This window comes from Pisolithus orientalis, assembly GCF_024613125.1.
Source record: "Pisolithus orientalis strain OTSU chromosome Unknown F5J12scaffold_37, whole genome shotgun sequence".
Taxonomy (NCBI): domain Eukaryota; kingdom Fungi; phylum Basidiomycota; class Agaricomycetes; order Boletales; family Pisolithaceae; genus Pisolithus; species Pisolithus orientalis.
The window spans coordinates 385,038-400,803 of NW_026260818.1; the positions used below are offsets into that span (position 1 = coordinate 385,038).

At 49.0% G+C, this 15,766-nt stretch overlaps 4 protein-coding genes across 4 annotated transcripts; 3 read left to right on the forward strand and 1 right to left on the reverse strand.

Moving 5' to 3' along the window:
- Positions 1-3: 3 nt before the first annotated feature.
- F5J12DRAFT_907094 (uncharacterized protein) lies at positions 4-3,394 on the forward strand (the record flags this gene model as incomplete). Its single annotated transcript, XM_051748874.1, has 12 exons — positions 4-117; positions 152-286; positions 313-506; positions 549-855; positions 913-1,114; positions 1,175-1,385; positions 1,454-1,583; positions 1,640-1,815; positions 1,868-1,964; positions 2,018-2,483; positions 2,538-2,632; positions 2,729-3,394. The coding sequence occupies 12 exons, from the start codon at positions 4-6 to the stop codon at positions 3,392-3,394; spliced, it is 2,793 nt and encodes a 930-aa protein (XP_051596636.1).
- A 788-nt stretch (positions 3,395-4,182) lies between these two features.
- Positions 4,183-5,640, reverse strand: F5J12DRAFT_854167 (histidine-specific methyltransferase). The gene is made up of 4 exons (XM_051746627.1): positions 5,065-5,640; positions 4,762-5,012; positions 4,473-4,705; positions 4,183-4,420 (listed from the first exon to the last, which is right to left on the reverse strand). The coding sequence occupies exons 1-4, from the start codon at positions 5,430-5,432 to the stop codon at positions 4,187-4,189; spliced, it is 1,086 nt and encodes a 361-aa protein (XP_051596637.1). The 5' UTR covers positions 5,433-5,640; the 3' UTR covers positions 4,183-4,186.
- Positions 5,641-7,897: 2,257 nt separating this feature from the next.
- On the forward strand, positions 7,898-9,388 carry F5J12DRAFT_958169 (phytanoyl-CoA dioxygenase; the record flags this gene model as incomplete). The annotated part of the gene is made up of 5 exons (XM_051749900.1): positions 7,898-8,497; positions 8,557-8,664; positions 8,717-8,834; positions 8,897-9,115; positions 9,169-9,388. The coding sequence occupies exons 1-5, from the start codon at positions 8,344-8,346 to the stop codon at positions 9,386-9,388; spliced, it is 819 nt and encodes a 272-aa protein (XP_051596638.1). The 5' UTR covers positions 7,898-8,343.
- Positions 9,389-12,784: 3,396 nt separating this feature from the next.
- Positions 12,785-14,294, forward strand: F5J12DRAFT_359423 (phytanoyl-CoA dioxygenase). Its single transcript, XM_051739044.1, has 5 exons — positions 12,785-13,068; positions 13,124-13,310; positions 13,362-13,479; positions 13,542-13,760; positions 13,814-14,294. The coding sequence occupies exons 1-5, from the start codon at positions 12,991-12,993 to the stop codon at positions 14,031-14,033; spliced, it is 822 nt and encodes a 273-aa protein (XP_051596639.1). The 5' UTR covers positions 12,785-12,990; the 3' UTR covers positions 14,034-14,294.
- The last annotated feature ends 1,472 nt before the right edge of the window (positions 14,295-15,766 follow it).

The window sequence follows — 15,766 nt, forward strand, 5'->3', positions numbered from 1 at the left end:
GATATGATTCCCTGCATGAAACCTGGCTGCCATCGATGGTTCAGAAACAAGTCGGGCCTAACCCAGCACATCAACATATACCACCCAGTATTTCTGCCTATCAACATCCCTGCACAGGTAGAACAGCCAGATCAGGTACCATCGCCTGAAGAGGAACAATTCCAGTTCCGACCGGATGACGACAACTATAGTGACCCATCCACAAGCCCTTCGAATCCAACCCTTCTGGCAGAGTTTGTTGGACAAGGCAACAAGTATTATCGGAACTATCACCCAAACCTCACCAGTACGCAGTATGGGTGAAAAATTAAGTATTTACCAATGTATTATTTGACAGGGCAGCCTTGTGATTCGTCTGGAAACCCCCTCCCAGTTGGACAGTCATCCCCACAAACTCCTTCTGAAAAGCAACCTAACGATTGGTCACCATACTCCAGTCATCTGGAGTTCGAGCTAGCTGACTTCCTGTTCACCTGCAGCCAGATGTCTGCAGCCAATATTAACAAGTTACTAGATCTCTAGAATGCGACACTTCTCGGCACTGGCAGCCAGCCCGTCTTCAAAGATAGCACTGAAATGTACAAGATGATCGATTGCACTATACTTGGTGATGTACAGTGGGAGAATTTTTGCATATCCTATACTGGCGAACAACCAACTGATAATGTCCCATCATGGATGAACACTGTGTACGATATTTGGTTCCGGGACCCTAAAGACATTATTTGCAATATGCTTTCCCAACCTGATTTTTCAAGAGACATGGATTACCAGCTGTTTTGGGAATATGAGAGCGCGACGGACAAGAGACAGTGGGAGGATTTCATGTCTGGTGATTGGGTGTGGACTCAAGCAGTGCGTCTTTTATCTTCTATGTCTCTGAGCGCTGTACTAATGGCATGCAAATAACAGGACATAATTTCTCATGATTCAACCATGCATGGGTCAACCTTCATTCCAATCATCCTTGGCAGTGACAAGACGACCATGTCAGTTGCAACCGGTCAAAACGATTATTATCCCCTCTACCTCTCAATAGGTAACATGAGCAACAAAGTTTGTCATGCACATTGCAATAGTGTCGCTCTCATTGCTTTCCTTGCAATCCCACATAGTAAGTGCATCTGATAGATACATAGGAAAGTAATGGCGCTAATGAGAGATATACTTGTAGCTGACAAAGAGCATGCATCCACTGACATGTTCCGACAATTCCGCCACCAACTCTTTCATTCGTCACTCACATATATCCTTCGAAATCTCGAGCCTGCGATGACCAAACCAACTGTTATGTGGTTTGGTGATGGACACTATTGCCACGTAATTTTTGGACTCAGCCCTTATATCACCAATTATGAGGAACAAGTCCTTCTGGCATGTATTGTGTGAGGGTGGTGTGCAAAGTATGTTTTTCTACTTTCCAACTCTTACTATCAACTAACTAGAATCTCAGATGTCTTGCGATGAGGCAGGAACTTGATACTGATGCACTTTATCAGAGTCGCAAACATGCAGAAGCACTGATCGAGGAGTTTGATCTCAAGACCTTACAGGATGCGTATGGCATTGTGGGTGATACAATTGTAAGTATTGTTTCACTTAGATTCCACTGTGCCTGTGTCCTGAAAACCGATTTCAGCTGTTCACCAGCAGTTTTCCCCGTGCCAATATATACCAACTCATCGCCCCTGATATACTACACCAGATCATCAAAGGGACGTTCAAGGATCATTTGGTCGAGTGGGTTGAAAGCTATTTGAAGACCGTGCATGGCACAACAAAGGCGAATGTGATCTTAGATGATATTGACCGGAGGTACATCTGCTTTAATTTACATTTCTTTCTTTCCTCATGTAGGATACCTTAGAATTGCGGCTGTCGCACCTTTCACAGGGCTCCGTCGCTTTCCCGAGGGCCGTCATTTCAAACAGTGGACTGGTAACGACTCAAAGGCACTAATGAAGGTAATTTTAGATCAGGTTGTTTATACATTCTGTTGTTAATGTTCGATACATAGGTGTATCTACCTGCCATTGAGGGGCATGTACCAACGGAGATTGTGCAAACATTTCACGCTTTGTTGGAGTTCACATACCTGGTCCGTCGCAATGTCCTCACTGAAGAAACCTTGGTTGCAGTTCAAGATACCATCGACCGCTTTCACAAGTACCGGGAAATATTTCGCCAATCAGGTACCATTCAAACTTTTTCCTTACCACACCAGCATGCGATGAAACACTACCCTGATCTTATACATTTATTTGGGGCGCTGAACGGACTTTGCACATCAATCACCGAATCAAAGCATATCGATGCTGTGAAGGACCCGTACCGGCGGACCAATTGTAACAAGCCACTGGGCCAAATGCTCATTATCAATCAGCACTTAGATAAGTTGGCGGCCTCTCGAAGGGATTTCAATGAACGAGGGATGCTAGAGGGAAACTGCCTCATGGCAACTATGCAGCTCCTTTCGACTCAAGGTCGGTCATTGGATGATCATATTGATTTTCATCATATTCACATGAAGTAAACAGATGGCAGAGAGAATGGCAGTACATCACAGGTCCTAGGTTCTGGTCCCCATAATGAAGACAATGGTGAGGCTGTGGACTGCCCAACATCCATAGAGGTGCATGTTGAACTCACTCACACCACCCGTATGTACCTTATTAACCTGAGTAGTGCAGCGGCTCACAAAATCAACCTCTTGCATTCAGAAATGAAGCGGGCCAGAACCGTGACAGATCTTGCAATCGAGCTTGGTCTATCATGTCTCCCTACCATTCTGGAGGAGTTCCTGCTTCAACAAGCCAACGCTGAAGACTACTGCGATCTCTGTGACATCCCACTATCTGAGCGCCCCATCTATGGCAACAAAATCACCATCGTTAATTCTGCAGCTGCACTATTCTATGTGCCAAGTGATATCAGTGGTATTGGTGGCATGCGGCATGAGTATATCCGCTCGTGTCATTCGTGGCAGAACGGGCCACCCCGGTATGACTGTGCATTTGTGAATATTAATCCAGGGCTGAAGGGGATGCATGGTTTGGATGTCGTGCGTATCCTTGGGTTTTTTTCCTTCATTTCCCAAAGCAAGCGTTACCCATGTGCAGTAGTGCAGTGGTTTGACCGTGTCGGGGATGACCCAGATGTGGATACGGGGATGTGGATCGTACACCCAGCCCTTACTGCAAATCGTCACCTGGCCACCGCTGTCATACACGTAGACACCATATATCATGCAGCACACCTCGTCCCCTTGTACAGCACCCACCCCATTCCCAGAACCATAAAGCCGCATCATTCTTACGATGCATTTACCACCTTCTACGTGAACAGATTTATCGATCATCATGCATTTTCACTTTTATCAGATTCGTACTTGTAGTGTACTTGATTGTATGCTCAAATTCCATAGTAACTTAGCTGCTTGGGATGCTTATCTACCTGAGTCGCACTTAAACATTCGCCAAGTTACTTAGCGGTCATGCATGCTTGGCAATGTGGGTGCTTAACATGCTTATGCTACTTACGTGCTTGACAGGTGCTGCTAAGTGGTCAAGCACGGTTAAGCAGACTTATGATTTGCTGATGTGCCTGGAACTGTGGTTCGTGACAATTGCACCATACGGTGAGAACGCTCCAGGTGTCTAGGCTGCAGGAACACTGGTCGATTCTTTGTGTGTGGATGGCAGTCTAAGCACATTTGGGAACTCTGCGCCGTCGACTAGGTTCGCATCTTGCTGTCAAGTGCGGTGCGAGAGTTCAGTGTTGTGGACCTAGTCCATGTCTGGCGTTCACCAGAAGCAGCCAAAACGACGCTTCCTTTCACGTAGAGTCGGTCATCCAACAATTTCCGGGATTGATGTTCAGCTGATTTTTAAGTGCTGCTCTTCCCGATTCGCAGCATATTCCTCTCACCCAAATCCCTGATCTCAATCAGACGTTTCCGCGAAGCCGGACTGACATTTTCCAAGACCCCCGACACCACGTTCCACTTCACGACTGGTCGAGACTACCAGATCACACAGGAACGTATGTGCCCGCACCACGGTGAGTCAAAATAAACGAAAGTTCTCATAATTGCACAAACAAGTCTCAGCCGTTGTCTATATACTAGTGTACACCTTCATTTCATTCTTATTGTGATGAGTCGACTGTGGAATTGCTGTACGGGACCTCACGAGGACCACGAGAGCATCGTCAACGCGTAATCCCCGTCTTGGGACATCCACTCCTGAACTGGATAAGCCCCGGCAGCAGTCCACAACACCTGTCGCTCGACGCGGTCATATTTGTGGGAAAAGGCGAAACGGATGTATTCCCCTTCGTGGACAAGGATGGGTGTTTCTGATGGGATCCTGACTTGTGTATCTTTAAGGCAGCGGAAGTAGGCCTCGTTCCGGCCCTGTACCTGTGAGACACGTAGTTAGTGCAGTGCTTTAGCTTAACCCGCAGAATTTTACCTCGTTGTAATAAGGATTGTAATCAAAACACGAGACATCCACGACGTCAGCATTGAACAGGTCGTTAATGTTACCCAATGCATTGAGAGCAAAGCGACGAGTGACGCCTGCCCTGTCGTCATACGCAGCGCGGATGTCGTTGAGCTTGTGGTTTTTACTGTCGATGGCGACAATAAAGCGATCCCTGGGAGCCAGAATATCCCCGAAGGTGCGAATGAACTGGCCAGCTTCCTCTGCAAATTTTCGCTTCAGTTAAAGAGCACGTACGGAGAGGGTATGGAAGGAATACTCCGGGACATGTTGCCAACAGAAGAGCCCAACCATAGGATGATCCTTGGACGGTCTTTGACTTGCTTCAGCCAAGTACAACCATCATCGTAGGTGCCCCACAAGCCGGCAAGGCTGACATGGGTATAGCGACCCTTCACCTCCGCAAGAGTTCGGAGCAACTCCGGCTTATCCAAGTCAAGCGCGAAATACGTCACATCTTTCCCTTGAGCCTCTAAGGCATCCAGGATTAGAGCTGTTTTGCGGAGGGCGCTATGGGACGTGAGTGGCAGGAATACGTCTATCGAACCGCCGACAAACTAACCCGGCGCCAAGTTCGAGGAGGATTGCACCGTCAGGGACGGAATTGGCGATTTGGTGTGCGTGGCGAGATAAGATATCGATTTCTAACCTGGTGAGGTAGTAGTCTGGTTGGTAAGTGATCTGTTCGAACAGACGCAGGCCCTCCTCGTTGTACAGCAACATGTTTGGGAGCTCCTTCTCATTATATGGCTTAGTGAAACCAGAAAGTACATTGGCGCGAATACCGTCCTCCAGGGCTGCGACTGTGACGGAGTGCGCGGTGGATCGTATGTCAATGATTGGAATGGTTGCTTCAAGACCTGGTGAGGCGCCAGGTCTGGAGCCTGGGGGGATCGGTACAGGTGAGGGTGAGGGGACGGGACCGAGCATACTAGCAGTGAGAAAGTAGTGACAAGTCTAAGGCAGCTTATGGGTAGAGTAGGCTTCGAGGATCCTTTATAACTGGACAACAACTCTTTAGCGCGCAGGTGGCTTGATGGACATGATGGAACCACCCCAGAAGGCTCCATTAGTGCTAGACATGTGTTTGAGTCAAAGACGGAATCCTGCTGTGTACTTACCAGACTGGCATAGGCTTGCTTGGGTAGATATGTCTCCGCGATTGATCCATTATTGGGAATCCCCTCTATTTCTGGAGGTTCACGGCGTTGACCCGAGGATTCCCTTTCGGAGAATCTGAACGGAATCCCGGAGGAAAATTATTTCCTGCGAGCGGCGCTAATCACATCACATATGCCGTCCGTTTTCACCGCGAGCTAATGCGGTTTCGCGAGACCACGCCATGCGGCTATGAAGAGTCAGCCCATCGTGGACAACTCTGTGCTCGACGATGCATGACACATACTGACGGAGCCTGGGCCAACGTTTTCACATGCACTACTGCTTACCGCAGGCCGAACGAGGATGCCTCGGAGGCAAATCTTTCGATCCAGGAGTTCCCATGTCTGCTATGGGCATCATCCCCACTCGCCCTATCTGTTGAAGCAGAGAAACCTCTTGCATGCGAGATACCCGATTTCCCTGATGGCTGTACACGGGCATGGTACGTCGTGATTATGGTAAGCTGACTTCCCCCCTCTGCTTGATCCGTTCAGCTCATCTACGTCTGTGCAAGCTTGCCACTGACAATCTGTACACAGTTTTGGCTGAATCGTCTACTTTGGTATAAGCCAACTTGGAGTAATATTTAAAACGCAACTTACGTCGAATCCATGTCTTTCAGACATACTACGAAGAGTATACACATTCAAAGAGCAATCTGCATCTAACATTTCACGGATTGGATCCATCCTGAGTATGTAATTTAATTTTTATTATTACGTAACCAACAATGAGTGGTTCGCGGAAGGCCCACCTGCTGACTGGCCGCGTGCTGGGTCTGCTTGCTATCAGCAATGTTCTAAGTTGTTGCACTAGTAAGCACAGACGAACTGTAAACGTTTTTGTTCACAGGTCAATAGTGTAGTTTCTTATTGCAGAGTGCAAGACTTTCCTGCCAGTCATTTTGCGCCACGGAGACGGTAGCAGCTGGGGCTGGAGCTCGTTATCAGAGACGGACCTACAACCCTAACTTTATCATTTAGTTCTTTGCTGGCAGGCTCTTCTGAAGCACTCCTGCAATTGGGTCCTACTGGTGTATGTGGTCCGCTTCTCATTGCAGCCCTAGTACTCTGACGCTCCTTTAGTTTCTCGAAGAAACGTTCTCAAGCTTTTGTTGTCCTTGCAACGGGATCGAGTATCGGAGCCCAATTACTATTCAGAAACTATTCGGGAAAGACTGCTTCAAACGGAACACTCGCGCCAGCAGCACTTACTACCACCTTTGCCGTCATCGTCGCCAACCTGGTTCACAGTCCTTCACTTTATCGAAATGCTGTTCTGTTCTGGTGCTGGGTAAGCTTCTCCTCCATCTTCGCCCTCTCTCCAACATTAAGGGAGGCTTGTTTAATTGGCAAGCCTTCAAAAGCCCTCCAGTTTACTTGCTGTGGTAAGCAAACCCGTTTTGTCGTTCTGTGAGCTTGTTGACCCCTGGACCTAGTCATTGCTCACAATGTGACATTGCTGGGCCTTTACGTTCCTCTTATTTACCTCGATTTGTCCGGCGAAGTAGCTGGATTTTCTCCGGATCTTACGTTTTACTTGATTTCCATAACTGTTCCTAGCCGAGAGAGGGCACTCAACACTCTAATCCCATTCACCTTAATATGAGCAGTCCTGCCTTTCCCCTGGGCGAATGTGACTTCTAGCATAGCCTCCCCGGCTCGCGGTGTCGGCAATGTGTGGGTGCGCCACAGGGCCATTTGCTAGTTTGACCCCAAGTGCACCGGCACGGCTTGGCGGGGAAGCACGATGCAGGTAGAAGGTACGAGTTTGGCTTTCTGATGTCACAGTGATCATTCTTCTCATCGCCTCGTTAGGATTGGCGTGGCGACCACTTGTATAGTGAGTATGCCGTCCCTTTGAAGGTTTTTTTTACGTTGGTTGTGTTTCCTGGGCTTTCGGTGCGACCGGAGGGCCGCCACCTTGTGGGTGTGATACGTACCAAATCTGGCTGATTTGATGGTATTGGATTGTACTCCGGCGGAGTCCATCCTCATGGGATGCATACTCTTGCCCATTACCCGATACGCACGATCGGGAAACTCTAAAAAAACGTTCTAAGACGTTCGATAAACCTTTGGTTGTGAGGAGGCCAGTGAATGCTGGTGATGTTGGTTGCTGATGGAAAGGACACCCAGATGCGTTCCATTGTGGATCACAACACTAGTCTCGCTTCTTGATTTCTACAGTTAGTACGAGCTCCTGTTTCAAGTTGGACGGAAAGCGGCGGTTCCAGGATGCAGTACTTGTGCTGGTGAACATGTCAACCATTTCATTGTACCAGGATCTACCTCCTTTCGATTCGGATCATATTATTATAGTCTCGGTCGTTTACATACGCTTGCCTATTTTAGAACGTAATGAAAGCCCCGAACAGCCTGCGAAGTGATTGGCGAGACGGAAAAAGTTTTCATGCGGTTCCTCAGTTCGCGCATCGCCCGCACGCTCGGTCAATATTCAATGGTGAAACAGTCACCACCGAGGTTTCCGCACTGCGAACTTAGTTCTTTGTTACCTACTGCCTTGCTGTGAGTCAGGTGCAAAGTTGTAGTAAGAGACATAGCCCAATTGTATCCCTCTGAGGCTTTAAAAAGCTGGAAAGATGCTCGAGGGGATTCAAAAACCAAAAACCACCCAGTCCTTCCAGTCATAAAGCCTACAATCCTTCTGAATATCCACAATGGTCTTCCACACTCGTGTCGCACTCGCTGAAGACTACGACCTCTCCCAGTCTCAGATTAATGAGTACCAGAACAATGTCTGTCCCGCACTTGCGCTGAACGGGGCTGTCTTTGCTGACCGAAATCCTCTAGGGTCACATCCTGCTAAGGAATGTCATTCCCGAGTCCGGAGATTGCTGAATTGCGCACTGCCGTCTTGCGAGCGCATGAAGCTCTCAAAGCCGAAGAAGAAGACTTCCAGAAGGCATTCCGCATCACCCAAAACCTATGGGAAATTAACGACGTCGTGCGAGCACATGTCTTGTCTAAGCGTTACGCAGGTACGCTTCGTGACCATCGGCCGCCAATCTCACGCTCACCTTGAAAAATAAGGAATCGCTGCGAAGTTCTTGGGATGCCGTGACGTGCGGGTTTACCACGACCTCACCTTCTTCAAGGAGGGTCTTGGTAAGGGCAAGCCGACGCCGTGGCACCAGGACGGGCACTACTGGTCAGTGACCTCTTTCTAACTTCTAGCCATGAACGTGCATTGAGCTGTACCCGTTACGACAGGCCCCTTGACACGGAAAAGTGCATAACCCTTTGGGTTCCGCTTCTCGATTGCCCGGTAGACATGGGTCCGATGTCGTTCGTGTCGGGTTCACATCTCAATAAAGATGCTGAACATCTGCCGATTTCCGATGAGAGCGATGAATATATCAGAAATTTGGTAGAGAAAGAAAACCTGTCTGTGGCCCCCGCGCAACATATGAATGCAGGAGATGCAACATTGTAAGTGTCTCACTCCCAGCTGTTGGAAATCAGGCTTAGCACAGATGTTATAGCCACTCGTGCTGGACATACCATGCTGCAGCATCCAACACGACAGAAAACATTAGAATTGCATTCGCTATCGCGTACTATGACGCCGATGCAACGATTCCCCTGGAGCCACCAACCAATGAGCGGCGTGCGGCGAACTTGGCAAGGTGGTTCCCTGGGGCCGTACCCGGTGGGCCTGCGGCCACTGAAATAAACCCTGCTATCCTTTCTCCCCGTGATTGATGGAACATTGACACGTGCTATTTAAGACGGGCGTGTAGGCGAATTCCTTCTTTGAGTAGATATCCTGCTGGTTCAGAATTACTACCATAATATCCCCACTTCGGAGTTAGAGGTTGCACATACTTTATAATATAGTCCAGAGGGCTTATGTAGCTTTTGTATAATGGCCTGCGCTATGAATTCCACGGTAATTATATATGCACAAACTGAAACAGATTGAAAAGCCAGCAAACCTGTCATTCTTAGTGCCCCAGGTAAAGCAGCAAGCCGATACCGCCAGGTGTCCTGTCGCGGCCAGAGTTCCAGAAAGGCTTCGACTACATAGCAGCTAGAAAGTTGCAGAAGCAGAGAACTTGATTCCAAAACTGTAAGGAAGACGCACCCAGAGTGTTAAGTCATGCTGATCACTCTGGATGGCTGAACATTTTCCACCTGTGGCAGCCTTGCAACGGGATAATCACATCTAACACTGCGCAGGAGTTCCGAAATTACGTGCAGAAAAAATTCTTCCGCTCTTGCCAAGTCTTCGCCACTGGACCAACCACCGCAGCCATCTAGTTGCCTCGTGGAAAGCTAGATGCGAAGGTTTCAAGTGATATCTGGTTCTAAAAAACAACACAATGGTTCGCGCCCTCTATCTCTTTTCAAACCCAGATCCGGGGAACATTGTGCGAGGGACTGGTTTCACCTCCGTGGAGAATCGCATGATCGCACGTCCTACCGTGGGGCTGAGGCTGCCCATGGGTCAATGGCACGAGCATAAACCGCAATTTTACTGGCGGGACGGAGTTGGGGTGAATACAAACGGCAAGGCGTCCCCATCCATCCAGTCTACCGGCTGCACCTAACGGCATACCGCATCAACCTCTGTCATCTCCTTACTGTATTGTCTACTCGTTGGTCAACGTGGACTTGGTCAGCTGTGGATGCTTGGTTCTTCGCTCACCCTACCTCTCGGGTGTCCGTTGATGTTGCTTGTCCGTCCCATTTCCCTTTCTCGGGATCTCAACACTGACTATGCATTATGATGCACGGCAGCATGTCTATGTCATCCTTAATACCTATTCTTACTCACTATTGTAAGCATGACATGGACATAACCCTCGCGTCGGCAGGCCGCTAATGTCTTTGCCATGCACACTTATGGAATATCATACCCAGTCCAAGGGTAGGACAGGTTGAAGAGCTGTAAAATGTGATATTCCCGTCGACGTCAGGTACATCTGGTCGAATCTTTCTGTTAGGCTGGCGAGGGGCTTATCCAATCCCGCTCCCGCTTTTCATTAACAAGTCCTCGTGACGGTCTCAGTGACTCTCGGTAGTAGTGTCAGCGATGATCATTTTGCAGTTTGGTTTGTAGGGTTTTCAAAAGGTATGTCATTGAAACGTCGATAATCTGGCTAATCATCAATCAGTAATCAGTGCCATTAACGAGTACGCGAAATGTTGAATCCACGTGACGTGTGTCGCCCATCGGCCATCATTTTGTAGTTTTTCAACCAGATGTCTCTTGAATCATCATATCTAGCTTTACACGAAGCAACCAGCTGGCTGCGATGGTTGGTTCATCTGCTGTTTAATCGGATATCATCCGAAATCACCGCACCTAGCTCTATACGAGGCAACCAGCTGGCTGCTCGACAAGTGACTCTGACGTCAGAAAACAGAAAACTCCCGGATGAAAACTACTCTCTCCAGTCCCGCCTTCTTGGCAAAACCATCTCGACCGCGACAGGTGTAGACAAGAAATCATTTTCATAACTTCAAGCCAGAATTTATGAATCCACCTTCACCAGAACGCAGGTGGGTTGCCCGAAGAACCACCTCGAGGGTGGAGGTCAAATCATATTGCATGATGGGGATAGAAGACTAACTTTAGTTTTCAGCTTCAATGGTTTCAAGCCAACCTTGTTCTTATCCGCAGGAACAGGGATCGGAATGGGGTGCTGCACGTAAATAGTCACGGGAGAGTTCTCTGTGCGGATATCAAGCGCTGAGAAGCCCATTGCAAGGACGTCGTTAAGTTCGATTGGTCTGGCCAAGTAGGTGGATCTTCTCCAGCTTTTACGTTTTACTTGAGTTCCATGACTGTTCTTAGCTGACAGATATGGGGCACTCGACTCCCTAATCCCATTCACCTTAGTATGAGCAGTCCTGTCTTTTGCCTAGCCGTATGTGACTTCTAGAATGGCCTTCCTGGTGGTTGTGTCGGCAATGTGTGGGTGCGCTATATGATCATTTGTTAGTTTGACCTTAAGTGCACCGGCACGGCTTAGCGGGAACAGCCCTGCAGGCAGAAGGTACGAATTGGGCTTTCCCATGTTGGCACAGTGATCATTCCTCTCATCGCCTCGGTCAGGATTGGCATGGCAGTCACGTGTATACCGACCCTTTGAAGACTTTATATAGGCTGTGTTTCTTGCGCTTTCGGTACGACCGGAGGGCTGCCACTTGGGGGTCTAATACGCACCAAGTTCTGGCGGATCTGACGATGTTGAATCATACTCTGGCGGAGTTATCCTCATACTCTTGGCCGTTACCCGATACCTGGGACTGGGAAAATGGGTTGGGAAATTCTTACAAACGTTCCAAGAGGTTCGATAAATCTTTGGTTGTGAGGAGGCCACTGAATCTTGGTGATGTTGCTGATGGAAAGGAAACTGGGCATATGCGGATGGTTTCATTGTGGATCACAGTACTATTCTCGTTTCCTGATTTCTACAGTCGGTATTCGTCTGATTAGTATCCTAAATGCTCTGTGTTAGTTCCCCATACTATTAACACCTGTGCATTTGGTTGGCCTTCTGAGCTCCTGTTTCAAGTTGAATGGAAAGCGGTGGTATTGGGGACGCAGTACCTGTGGCGGTGAACATGTGGACCATTCCATCGTGCTAGCATCTACAGTCGACTCCCTTACAACCCATACCCATTCGGGATAGGCCATAGGGTATGGAGTATGGGAGTATGGGTTTTCTAAGAGCTATTTGGGGGGAGTGTGGGAATTCAGGAAATGGAAAAATGTATGGGTTAGGAGGGCGTGGACTGTACCTCCCTCCCATTCGGATCATAGCTTATCTGCAAAACATAGCCCGCCGTAATGGAAGGCAATGGTCCCAGTTTGGCTTAGTTTTGTCGTAAACCCCGTCTCCGTCCAATCACAGTACATACATCCTGAGTATTGACCAAGTCAGCAAGCGCACACCGTAATTCGATGCTTTTGCAGATTAGTACAGTCTCGGTCACTTCCATAAGCTTCCCTGAAAGTGATGGGCGTGACGGAAAAAGTTCTCGTGCAGTTGCGCATCGCCCAGACCTGTGGGAAAACCGCACCAATAGTGTCCGATCACTCATGACACATCGTACGCCCGGCCAATATTCAACGGTGAAACCGTCACCACCGAGGTTTCCGCACTGCGAACTTAGTCTTTGTTGCCCACTGGTTTGCTGTGGATCGGCTACAAGGTTGTAGTAAGGAACATAGCCCAATTGTACCCCTCTGAAGATTTAAAAAGCTGGAAAGATGGTCGACGAGATTCAGAAACCAAATACCACACCACCCAGTCCTTCCAGTCACAAAGCCTACACCCTCCTGAATATCCACAATGGTCTTCCACACTCGCGTCGCACTCGCTGAGGATTACGACCTCTCCCAGTCTCAGATTAATGAGTACCAGAACAATGTCTGTCCCGTACTCGTGCTGAACGGGGGTGTCTTTGCTGACCGAAATCCTCTAGGGTCACATCCTGCTAAGGAATGTCATTCCCGAGTCGGAGATTGCTGAATTGCGCACTGCCGTCTTGCGAGCGCATGAAGCTCTCAAAGCCGAAGAAGAAGACTTCCAGAAGGCATTCCGCATCACCCAAAACCTATGGGAAATTAACGACGTCGTGCGAGCACATGTCTTGTCTAAGCGTTACGCAGGTACGTTCGTGACCATCGGCCGCCAATCTCACGCTCACCTTGAAAAATAAGGAATCGCTGCAAAGTTCTTGGGCTGCCGCGACGTGCGGGTTTACCACGACCTCACCTTCTTCAAGGAGGGTCTTGGTAAGGGCAAGCCGACACCATGGCACCAGGACGGGCACTACTGGTCAGCGACCTCTTTCTAACTTCTGGCCCCGAACATGCATTGAGCTGTACCCGTTACGACAGGCCCCTTGACACGGAAAAGTGCATAACCCTTTGGGTTCCGCTTCTCGATTGCCCGGTAGACATGGGTCCGATGTCGTTCGTGTCGGGTTCACATCTCAATAAAGATGCTGAACATCTGCCGATTTCCGATGAGAGCGATGAATATATCAGAAATTTGGTAGAGAAAGAAAACCTGTCTGTGGCCCCCGCGCAACATATGAATGCAGGAGATGCAACATTGTAAGTGTCTCACTCCCAGCTGTTGGAAATCAGGCTTAGCACAGATGTTATAGCCACTCGTGCTGGACATACCATGCTGCAGCATCCAACACGACAGAAAACACTAGAATTGCATTCGCTATCGCGTACTATGATGCCGATGCAACGATTCCCCTGGAGCCGCCAACCAATGAGCGGCGTGCGGCGAACTTGGCAAGGTGGTTCCCTGGGGCCGTACCCGGTGGGCCTGCGGCCACTGAAATAAACCCTGCTATCCTTTCTCCCCGTGATTGATGGAACATTGACACGTGCTATTTAAGGCGGGCGTGTAGGCGAATTCCTTCTTTGAGTAGATATCCTGCTGGTTCAGAATTACTACCATAATAACCCCACTTCGAAGTTGGACACTGGCACATACTTTATAATATAGTTTAGAAGGGTTATGTAGCTTGTGTATAATGTCCTGCGCTGCGAATTCCAAGGTGATTATTTATGCGCAAACTGAAGCAGCCCAACGGCTCTTAGTACCTCATATAAAGCAGCAAGCCGATAGTGCTAGGAGTTTTGTCTTCGTCTAAGTACAACGTGTTTGGTTCCAAACTACGAGGAAGACATACCCAGAGTGCTAAATCATCCATAATCTCCGGGGGAACTCCTTGCTTTCGGGTGAGGCGACGTACGCACGGTCTTTGTCTACGCCGCAACCTGACATATACAGACCGTGCATAATACGTGCATCGTCGCCGATAGCCGCATGAGCTATGTGCGGCTTCCTACGTCTAGCGTCCGTGAAAACGACGTGAAGGACTTCCCCCAGAGAATTTGCCAACATCTATGTGTGGCACAGTCTGCGGTCTGCAGCACAAACTATGATAGGGGAAACGTTTAGAAGTCGAGCTTCGAGTTCTCGTATGAACATCATGCTCATCACTGTTTTATTTTGACAAGATATTCAGAGGTTATCATGCACGCGCACGGCGCACTTCGGGAAGCTTACATTTCGACATGCCATACTGTTCAGCGCTGAAATATCGATTGGCGAGACACAGGTCAGTGGGAGGGGGCGGCAAAATCACCTTTGGTGAAATTCTTACTGTTGACGGTTTCCAAAATGCGATCCCAAGTCCTTGTCTTCTTAGAGCCAGAACCTCCTTCTGAATCAAGTATGTACAGACATGGAGCACACCGAAAGAGGGACCTTGGTCTCCATGGAGTTCAATATGGTAGTCGCACTATAGGCACAGGCGTCAGCGGCAGCGTAGCGGGGCCCGTGTGCCAAGCCCCCAATCCCCCCCGATCAGACTCCTGGTGTCACAGTTGTTCTCCCGAGCAGCTTTATCGGATATTGACCTCGCGGTGGGTCAATTTGAGCCCAAGGGAAAATCGGCATGTGGCGAGCTGAGCTCCGTCATAGTCGGTCCGGTGGCCTCTTGTTTTCTTCGTTCCACGTCAGCTCAGAAGGTTGCTTGCCGCGCCTCCCAAAACCTCTCGCTCACGTGACACATATCTCGAACACGGTCACTCGCGCAACTCGGACTCGCTAATAGGTACTGCGTGCGCCTTGCGACACGTTGCCTTCCCCCCGTACCCACTAGGCCCAGTGATCTGCAACCTTTCTCTGGTCAGTTCCCATGAGTAGTTTCTCGCTTCGATTTTGTCTGGTTACGATTTTGCCTGACAATGACATGGGCTGGCAGCCTGGCATGAATTTTATTACCGACTACGGCACTGGCGGTGCAGGTGATGTCAGGACCACCAGGGTCAGCCAGGACTCCCAGTGTCCCAGTGCCTGCCAAGAGCGTCCAGTACCTGCCAGTGCAGCAAACTTTCGCTGATAAGTAGGCCGTCACAGCGCATACTGACCACCGGAGCCCAAACGCCACCCCCTTCAAACTTTGGATCCGCACGTACACATCATGTCTTTCGGAGAGTCAGTGCGTAAACTGCATGTCACATTATACTTTGATGGATACGCTTTCTTGCGGGCTGTTCGACCCGTCCACATTAGTTTTTACTAAACCTGCTCC

Bases quoted from the DNA above. Each gene is read 5' to 3' on its own strand.
- F5J12DRAFT_854167 (XM_051746627.1), bottom strand. From the start codon at position 5,432: ATGCTCGGTCCCGTCCCCTCACCCTCACCTGTACCGATCCCCCCAGGC. The intron at 4,706-4,761 runs GTATTCCTTCCA...GAAAATTTGCAG, and splicing joins TGTTGGCAACATGTCCCGGA to AGGAAGCTGGCCAGTTCATT. The intron at 4,421-4,472 runs GTAAAATTCTGC...CGTGTCTCACAG, and splicing joins ACAATCCTTATTACAACGAG to GTACAGGGCCGGAACGAGGC.
- F5J12DRAFT_359423 (XM_051739044.1), top strand. From the start codon at position 12,991: ATGGTCTTCCACACTCGCGTCGCACTCGCTGAGGATTACGACCTCTCC. The intron at 13,311-13,361 runs GTACGTTCGTGA...TTGAAAAATAAG, and splicing joins CTTGTCTAAGCGTTACGCAG to GAATCGCTGCAAAGTTCTTG. The intron at 13,761-13,813 runs GTAAGTGTCTCA...CAGATGTTATAG, and splicing joins AATGCAGGAGATGCAACATT to CCACTCGTGCTGGACATACC.